The 9,447-nt window shown below is 45.5% G+C and overlaps 2 protein-coding genes across 2 annotated transcripts in view; one reads left to right on the top strand and one right to left on the bottom strand.

The window, feature by feature from the left end:
• Positions 1-58: 58 nt before the first annotated feature.
• On the bottom strand, positions 59-600 carry smim15 (small integral membrane protein 15). The gene has a single exon (XM_037259295.1). It carries the CDS (start codon positions 594-596, stop codon positions 378-380), a length of 219 nt encoding a protein of 72 aa, XP_037115190.1. The 5' UTR covers positions 597-600; the 3' UTR covers positions 59-377.
• Positions 601-3,531: 2,931 nt separating this feature from the next.
• The window catches only part of LOC119126726 (zinc finger SWIM domain-containing protein 6-like), a 44,525-nt gene continuing 38,609 nt past the window's right edge, over positions 3,532-9,447 (top strand). The window contains exon 1 of the mRNA XM_037258066.1: positions 3,532-4,031. Within this exon, the coding sequence (XP_037113961.1) occupies positions 3,593-4,031 (439 nt within the window). The 5' untranslated portion in view covers positions 3,532-3,592. The remainder of the gene's footprint in view (positions 4,032-9,447) is intronic.

The following is a 9,447-nucleotide window of genomic DNA, read 5'->3' as shown; positions in this document are numbered from 1 at the left end:
GAAGATGGGCTCAGAATATCACATTATTGTACATACTCTCACAAACTTTAAAAATCTGGACCTTTTTTAAAGCCACCATGAAAACTTTATTGATTACAAATAAATGTGTTCATTACAGTAGGGCTTCATTTCATTTGAACACAATGAAGATGTTAAAAAAGGAATGTTATGTGTGGCAAATGCTACACACAATGACAAGCAAACCTGTGTATAAAAATGTCAAACAGACTCTTGCTGAGGAAAGTCCGACGGGAATGTCCGTCTCGACACTGTTCGACCAGTGGTGTGCAGGCGCGCCCTATCCTTGCCCTAAAAGATCTGCAGCGGTGGTGAAGGCAACAGGTGGGCGGGCCTTCATCCTCCACACAGCCATCTTATTAGTTCCTCTTCACCTTAGCCAGGTTCTCCTGACGCCGCTGCCTCCTCTTCTGCTCCTTGTCACGCACCTCGATCAGCTTGGCCAGTTTCCACGACAACAGCGCACAAGCGATGAAGAGGGGCGTGAGCGCCAGCAACACACTGGTCAGGAAGCCATAGGGATCCTTGGCGCACCACTCCACTATGTACTGGACCCATGCTCGCATCATTTCAATCATGGTGCTGGGGAAAGAATAGCGCATCAGTGGTTGGGAGACATTGGGGCAAACATCGTGAAGTGTAAAACAAACTAAAGTACAAATAGTGTTCCCTGTTCTATTGCATTTTATCTTTGGTGCACCGATGGGCAGTCAATTCCCAATTTAGTTTGTAGATACATTCAGTGGAGCGTGTTAATCACATATGTGCGTTGACAACCATATTCACACTCAATATTTTAATACTTGAACTCTCAACATGTCTTCTAAGTAAGCCCGAAGACGGGTTTCGAACTCCGAGGCACACGAGCTAACTACTTCACTTCTAAGAGTCCACCAGCCTAAACTGGAGGCACCGTAGCATGAATTCGAGCTAAATCAGACGTAAATAACGTATACTCGCCGATATGAGTGAGTAAAATGAACGTCACACCTTTAGAATAATTACTAATTTGATGCTCGCTACTTGTTCATCATTCAAAACGAACGAAAAAAGTAGCTCCACGTCCGCAAAATTATCACAATTCGTTTCTATTCATCTGTCGTTAGTATTATACGTGAAGTTTGAGTGCCTCCGTGAGTGATTTAAGCGAGACTTTCGAACGGGGTTAGCATCATCAGCTAACCAGTAGCCGGGTAACGGTCCGAGTTGCATCAAAGACGAAAGCTCAGCAAACGAAACATGCGAACGTGTGGATTTTAAAAGGTAAGTTCCAATGTCGATGCTCGCAACTTGCAAAGTGAGACAGATACTAACCTGGGCGCTGTGATTTCTTTTTATTTCTACCCCTTTTCGATTTCTTTTCCTGTTTCCGGATGCAGTGCTGGGAAGGATGTGACGTAATCACGGGTGTTGAATGGGATTTGTAGTTCGTTGTGATGATAAATCAAACATTCGTGATGTTTATTATGCGGAGTAAAAACAACGGTAGCTATGACGATGACCAGAATTTGACAGTGTTTCTGATTAAAATGTCCAACATAATGAATACATGAAAAACTTGGACAGCTACAAATTAATTGATTATTCATAATTGGATGTTTATGATGTTTCCTTTTAACAAATTAATAGATGGATGGATGGATGGAAGTTAGTAGAGGATAGGATCTCATAAAACTATCTATCCAGAATTTGTCGAGTAAACATAATTTAGAATTTTTCTTGGATGAACTTGAAGAAAAACACCCTGTGATGCTGCTGTGATGTCATATAATGTCATGATGCATATCATCGTGGAAACTATGTAATATGTACATTTCATTTAATATGTTTAATTTCAATCAAAAATAATACTTCAGTTATAAAAAGTTTGTAATTATAACAACTATATGCAAAGATGCATTGTAACTTGTAAGCTACCACATTTCCCTTGTATTATTTATTATTGTTTTATTTCATTTCTTTCCAATGGAAGGGGGCAAATTGAGGCGTTTATCGTAGATGAGTACTGATTAACAGAGACGGTCTGTATTAAAGTGCAGACCACTATTTGAAGAGTCACACCGTGAAATACATGTAACCTTGTAAAAAAAAAATAAAAAAAAACACGCACACACACCAAAAACATATGACACCTGGCTTTTATTATGGAAAAAATGTGATCACCAGTAAATTTTCTGTTTGAACAATCCTGCAAATTATAAAGCAATAACTCCCGTCCGCAAGAAGAAAGGGAGCCAAAAAGGCTTCGTTGGCCCTCTGAGAAAGATGACTAACATAACAAAGCAGGACCTCCTGGCTTTGTGAACTTCCTGTGGGGAAGTATTGAAACCAAATCAGGTTAGGCCACATCTGCTGGCTCCATACGGCATGGATCGCTTTCAACGAGGTTCAAAGGGCAGCCTTTTTAGTCCCCCTTGCATGAGTCGCGACGGGGGCTGCTGGGAACACGTTGCTAGCATTTCTCATTCACAGGCATACTTTTGGTTGCCTTTTATAGACCATTAAGGAGCACGCCAGCCATTTTGTTGAATCGTTTTAATTATTACGGTAGTTTCTGGGCGTCTCGTCAGTGGTGGGTAGCCCGGGGGCCGGCAATGTAACCACGAACAAACACCCGCAAAGGCATGGCTCCGCTTTCTTGTCACAGTAGGAACACACACACAGGAAGGTGGGCACGCCAAATAACTGTACCACCATTTTGCATCCCTCCACCTCCACGACTTTTTAATGACTGTTAGGGGAAAGTAATCTTGTGGCCAGACACTGAGAAACAGCAGACATTTTTGGGGGAAGTAGACAATATTTTTTATTTTGTTGCACAGTTGCTGTGGCAATGCGCTCTTCACAAAGAAAGTTTATGCTGTTTTTAGCCAATTTAGATAACTATATTCTATGATGTACATAGGAGTTCTGTACGCCGCCTTTATGTGTAAAACTGATATGATAGTGGTGGTATTAAGAGTTAGAAGGCCAAGGTCCCAAGTGCATGGCCCCTTCAGTCAAAATGGTGTTGTTCATTTTCATGTTCACTTCACTAACTTTTACCACCCTGTCTTTTGTCTATTTTAACAGTTAAAAGTCAGCTTTGGGGGGGGACACCACTCAAAAAACAAGCATCATGTTATTACTGCAACTCCAGCTCCACTGGAGGAGAAAAAATGAAAGGGGAGAAAAAAAAGGGCTTTTTCGCCCCCCCTTGGGCCCGCTGAGAGCCACCGAGACCGCCTCTGGATTAAGCCCCCGCCTTTAAACTCTCAACAAGAAGGCAAAACTTCAAAAGACCCCGTCGGCCGTCGGGGCTCCGCCCTCGCGCGCCCCGACGGCTTCACAAAGGATTTGCCGACATTCGGGAATTCCGCCTCCGCTTCCTTTTATAGCAGCAGCCCCCACCTAGGCCACGCCCAGCCGCACACAAAGGCCTCTGTGACGACATTTCGGTCCCGCCCACATCACCAAATAAGGCTCACCTGCCCATGTAGGGCAAACAATCGGCGCGAGAGTGACCCTTTTCTCTTCCTTATCCCGTTTATATGATCGGAGAGGCTCGGCGAGGCAGGTCGGAAGCGGTGCGAACATGGCCGAGCGAGTCCAGCAGCCTCCAGCCAAGCGGCTCTGCTGCCGGCCCGGCTACAACCCGGCATGTAGGCAGGGGCAGCGGGCTGGAGGAGTCCTGTGCGGCGGAGGAGGCAGCGGTTCGGGCTCTACCGCGGGGCAGAGCGGCAAAGCGCACAACCCGGAGTCGCTACTCGACATCGCGGCTCGCCGAGTGGCCGAGAAGTGGCCCTTCCAGCGGGTGGAGGAGCGCTTCGAGCGGATCCCGGAGCCCGTGCAGCGCCGGATCGTATACTGGTCGTTCCCGCGGAGCGAGAAGGAGATCTGCATGTACTCGTCTTTCAACGCCGGGGCCGAGGAGAGTGGAACTAGTGGGGACAATAACGACGAGACTCAGCTGCCTTTCATACGGGGTGTCACTCTACTGGAGGGCGGCTGGGTGGACAACGTACTGCAAGTCGGTGAGTGCCAATCAACACCAGACTTTTTCTTTTTCTTTCTATTCTAGTGTAAACAATGCCGGGTATTTCCACGTAATCGTAGCCCACTTCTCCTTTGCCCGAAGCACTCCCCCCCCCCCCCTCCTCCTCCCGTTCCACTGGAAGCTTATATAGCACTTTGTTCCTATTTTTCTGCCTTTGCAGCTCTCCCCCCACCAGCACCGACCGATCCACAGACAAAAGCCCCCCTATATCTTTTCACCGCTGGCTAAATAGACGATATTTAGAAAAGAAGGGTGGGAGGGCTGGGGCGATTTAAAGCCACAGTGCTTCTATTTTGGTTGCCAAACACTTATTCTCTTTCTCACTCTGTCAATGCCAGGACGTATGTGGCTGCTGGATGCAAATGATTCACCTAGTTTTATTATGAGAGAGTGGCTAAGCACCCCCCTATCTCTCGCCTTTCCCCCCCCTCATCATATTTCACCAAGAGCGTTGGACTCTGAGCTGTCAATCCCACTCCACACCCTTGGAAGATGTTCAGGATTCTAATCCCATTACCCTCCCCTGGTTCATCTGAATCTGAACGCATCCCGCAAACAAGATTTTATGCATGATCTTCCTCCTCCTCCTTCTCCTCCTCCTCCTCCTTGGCTCGCTATGCCTCCAAAGAATCTGCGTGCGGAGATGGCTGGAGCTCTTGTGGGCTTGGAGAATGTGCAGCGCACAATAGTAGCCATGGAGCAGGCAGGCAGGCGGGCGGGCGGGCAGGCAGCTCTCCCCTCTCCTCTTCCTCTCTCTTCTCATCTCATCCACTTTCCTCTGGAGCTGGCCTGTTTACCAGATTCCCCACTATTAGACTCATTGGACGCTCACGCTGCAGGGTTGGGGTTTGGGACTCGATTGAGGACAGAAACAGAATGAAGGAGAAATGAACTGTTATTAGTTCATTGGCGGCATGCTGAACCAGCACTTAGCATGTCTGCTTCACAGTGAAAGGTCCTGGTTTTGAATCTCCACTTGGAGTTTGCATCGGGTTTCTTTCATTTTACCTCCCATTGCAAAACCCTGCATGTTAAGGTAATAAGAATTCACATTTTGCATAATTTGAGTGTGAATAACCCATCCGTCCTTGCCGAACCCTACTTCTCACTTCACAGTCAGTTCAGCTCTGCCACCCTAATATGGAGAAGGGCTGTTGAAAAGATAGATGTCACCATTGGAAGAATGGCTATGTAGTGGATAGCACATCTGGCTTGCAGTCAGTAGGTCTGGGTTTGAATCTTTGTTTTACGGAGAGGCTCCAGCTCACGTGCAACAATAAATATGACAAGCGCATTAAAAAATGGATTGAAGGTGAGGAGCACGGCATCGCTCATTCAAACTTACTAAAATACACAATGTGTTACTCTAAAATAACAAGAAACTTAACAATAAAGAGCACAACAAACACAACAAAGCGAATAATAATAATTTATTATTTTAATTGTTATTATCAAAGTCAAAGTCAAGTCAAAGGCAGCTTTATTGTCAATCCCTTCATATGTCAAGACACACAAAGAAACCGAAATTCCGTTTCCTCCATCCCACGGTGACGAGACATACAAGTAGGCGACACAAAACAAAAACAAGAAGGCACAAACCATAAATAATAAATAATAAATAAAATAAAACGAGCGATGAATAAATAACAGACCAATAACCCAATAAATAAGATAATAATAATGTTGCACAGTGTGCTAATTCCACAAGCCATGACTAAAGTATTTTTATGTCAGTGTGTAGTGTAATTGATGAGTAAGCAAATGATCGTCGATTGTTTTGATGGCGTGCGCCTCTGGGCTGCAACCAGCAGAGGCGCTGTTGATTCAGTCGCAGTGCTTTCTGAAAAGAGCATGGGGGATGTGTCAGCTATCGGAAGTTACATTTTTTTCTCAGCACTGTAATCCGACAATGGTAGGGAAATAGAAGTTCAAAACATTCAGAGATGAAATCAATTATAATATTGTATTTGAACAACAAGTAATCAATAACACTGCTCAACAAAATTTCTCAATTTTTTAATAGATTGTTTTTTTTCTCTTGCATCAGGTTTTAATAATAATAATAATAATAATAATAATAATATTCATGAATTAAAGGTATTTTCAGAAACGTCAAAGCTATAAATTACAATGCGTGGTTAAATCAGTATTCAAAGTCAAAGTCAAAGTCAGCTTTATTGTCAATCCCTTCATACGTCAAGACACACAAAGAAACCGAAATTCCGTTTCCTCCATCCCACGGTGACGAGACATACAAGTAGGCGACACAAAACAAAAACAAGAAGGCACAAACCATAAATAATAAATAATATATAAAATAAAATGAGCGATGAATAAAAACAGACCAATAACCCATTGAATATTGTGCAAGCTTTCATAGGACAAACATCACAAAGATTCTAAATATCTCAAAAAGCGGATGTGTGATTTAAAAAGAATTTTTCCAGCAATGGATCACAAATCTTTATTGAAATGCCTATCCTGAGATGGAACATCCGTCTGAATGTTCTAAACTCCCTTTTCCATGTCAGTCTGCATGGATGTCCCTCCACTGCCTGTAGCAAATCGAAGATAACCATGACATCAGCGATGGGAAGTTGAGCTGCATCAACACATCCCACAACTTTGGCACGGCTACACTTTGCACAATTCTTCTCCCTGCAACACTGGCATGGAAACAGTTGATCATTGTCACAGCAGTCTATCCTGCATCCTGCCCAACCTTAGATGGGAGCACTCTCTGAATATTCGAAACTCCTGCTTCCGTGTCAATATACCCCCTCTGCCCGTGGCTGTCGTCATCCGCTAAACGGAGCCCTCCGTTTTGTCTCCATTGCTTCAAAACACGATTAATCGGCAATCAATCCCGCACAATCGCAATCATTCTCAACAATCAATTAATCGTCTAATTGGTTCCTCTGCCTGTCCTTTGTCTGCAAGTGTGCGCGTGTGTGTGTGAGATGAAGAGCGGCGGACGCGGGGGGTGACGGTCTGTGCATGTGTTTGTGTCCTCGTCTGCACGGGCTGTCAGTCTCATCCGCTCACAACAGAGGCGAGGATGACAGGCGAGCACACAGCAGGAGGACGACAACGTGTTATGCTGATTGCAATTTTTGCTCCACTTTTTTTTTTCTTTGTGCATGGGGGGGTTATGTAGCGTGGTTGGCTGTAGAGAAGAAATAAAGCCAAGGAGGAGGGGAAAAAAAAAGATAAATAAAAGATGTAATCTACTCCAGGGGACAGGCAGCCACTGGAGGATGAGGGGCTTAAAAGCAGGGCAGCGCAGGGTAGAGAAAGAGAGAGGGGGGAGTGCTGGACGGGGCTGTCAGCCACATCACACGGCACATGTATTGGCCCATCACATACACACACGGACACACACACACACACACACTCTGGCCTGGAACAAACCCAGCGTGTGTGTGTGTGCTGTCACAGGGATGGGATTCATTGTTGATGATGAAAGACAGTAGCGCAATAGAATAGATGCTGAGGTTATTGTGTGCGTGTGGGAGGGGGAGGCTAATATACTTGAATGGATCTGCCGTCGCCGTACTCCTCCTCTTCCTCCTCCCCCAGCCGTAAAACTCTCCATATTTGCTCCCCTAAGGCCAACTACCAGCCCCCAGTCTCCTGTGATTATTTATCTTTTTCTCCAAGACATTAATCACACACTTTTTCCTCCCCCCTTCCTCTCACCATCCATCCTTTAGCATCCATATATCAGCCCGGTCGAGGGGTTGGATAGAGGCTGGTGGCGGTGGGCTGCGTTTAAGGGGAAGAGCAAAAGACGGGGTGATATCAGGGAAGCCCAGAGGAGGGGGAAGGCGGGTATTGAAATGGTGATTGCAGGAGAAAAGTAAAGGATGAGGAGCGGCAAAGGCGAGCGAGTGAGATGGATGGCTCGCTCGCTCCCCCCCTCGCGAGCTCATCTGTTCCGACGGCAACACTCTTCAGATAAATATTCATACGGAAGCCGACGGTCCAGCGCTCCGTGCAGGCAGTGATGAATATGTCAGGTGGGCTACCTGTGCTCTTAAGAGCTTCTTCATGTACGCTTTACTGGCTAACAGCTCGGAAATTCCAGGAAGGAAGCTACAGAAATCCACAAGACTTAAATGATTAAACAACCGAGTGTGCTTTTTGAAGTTCTTTTATTGTACACCATTTGTACCCTGTTATTGTGTATTTTTTCTTTTGCTGATCATATCTGTCTGTTGCAAGAAACCATATTTATGTTGTATGTTTTAACTATAAAATGATTTACTGTAGTTACATGTGGAAAAGGACAACCACAGTAACTGACCCACCAAGTCCTACCTCTTAAAGGCACAGGTCTAACATAAAAACATTTAAATATACTATTTTGTATTTTATAGTTACATTTCTAGCTATCTGTTTGGTTAGCTAGCTGGCTAGCAATGTAATCTGTTCTCAAAAGGTGGCAGGACATGCAGTCGGTACACATATCGCCATCTAACGGTCTGGAGTGCACATTACATTTTGTGTTTTGACAAAGTTGTCATTATCTTAATGTACCCTGAATGACCATCGTCCTTCGAGTTGCCGCGGTCATATCCATTCAGACGTTCGGAAACCTTCCATCTCTTGGTAGCTTCTTTGCCGCCCTCCCCCGACAAGCCAAGGGCGAACCTTGTGTAATTTAACCGTAGCTGCTCACGGTGGCCCAAAAGGAAGGCTAGCATTATGATGCCCCCCGTCCTCTAATTATAGAAGTCTAATCCTATGGCTTTGGCGAGGCATGACAAAGCATGTTTCCACTTCATTACCCTCCTTCCTGTTTTTAGTCCTCCAGACTGGGTCAAGTTCATCCCCTCTTCTCCCATTCATCTACTGTCCTCCTCCTTTTGCTGACCCCTCGCGCCAGTATTTCTTCTTCGCACCCCCCTTCTGTCTGTCTCCAGGGCTTTCTGCCTGGAGGTAAAACACACACACACACACACACTGCACCGCCTCCTCCTTACTATCCTGTTACCGTAATGTCCCCGAGGAGCGACAGACATAGTGATGCCTGGCATATGTCGCTCTCCGCAATGTCATTAGGCCGCACGCCTCCTTCCCCCCCTTGTTAGGGGAAATTCTCACATGGAAAAAGATGTCAGTTTTATCAAGCAGCTGCCCCAAATCTCAATGACGAGGCGCACGGGACGAGGCTTTTTTAGTTGGTTAAAATTAGATTAAAAAAAGAGTGCCCGCAGTGGTGCGACTGATCCATGTCGCCTTACAAATATCACTCGGGCGCCTGTTTGAGTGTGAATGTCATCCTGCTCCGGTTCACCTCCTTTCTGCCAGGGTGTGTGTATGTGTGTGCATGTGCGTACATGCATGCACGTCTCCGCTCGTAACTCGGGTTAATTTGTTCACGCTCGGAA

This window comes from Syngnathus acus, chromosome 9 (assembly GCF_901709675.1).
Source record: "Syngnathus acus chromosome 9, fSynAcu1.2, whole genome shotgun sequence".
Taxonomy (NCBI): Eukaryota; Metazoa; Chordata; class Actinopteri; order Syngnathiformes; family Syngnathidae; genus Syngnathus; species Syngnathus acus.
The sequence above is the reverse complement of the archived record's forward strand: the minus strand, read 5'-3'. Positions and strand labels throughout refer to the sequence as shown.

Excerpts from the sequence above, each read along its gene's own strand:
- smim15 (XM_037259295.1), bottom strand. The coding sequence starts at position 596 with ATGATTGAAATGATGCGAGCATGGGTCCAGTACATAGTGGAGTGGTGC.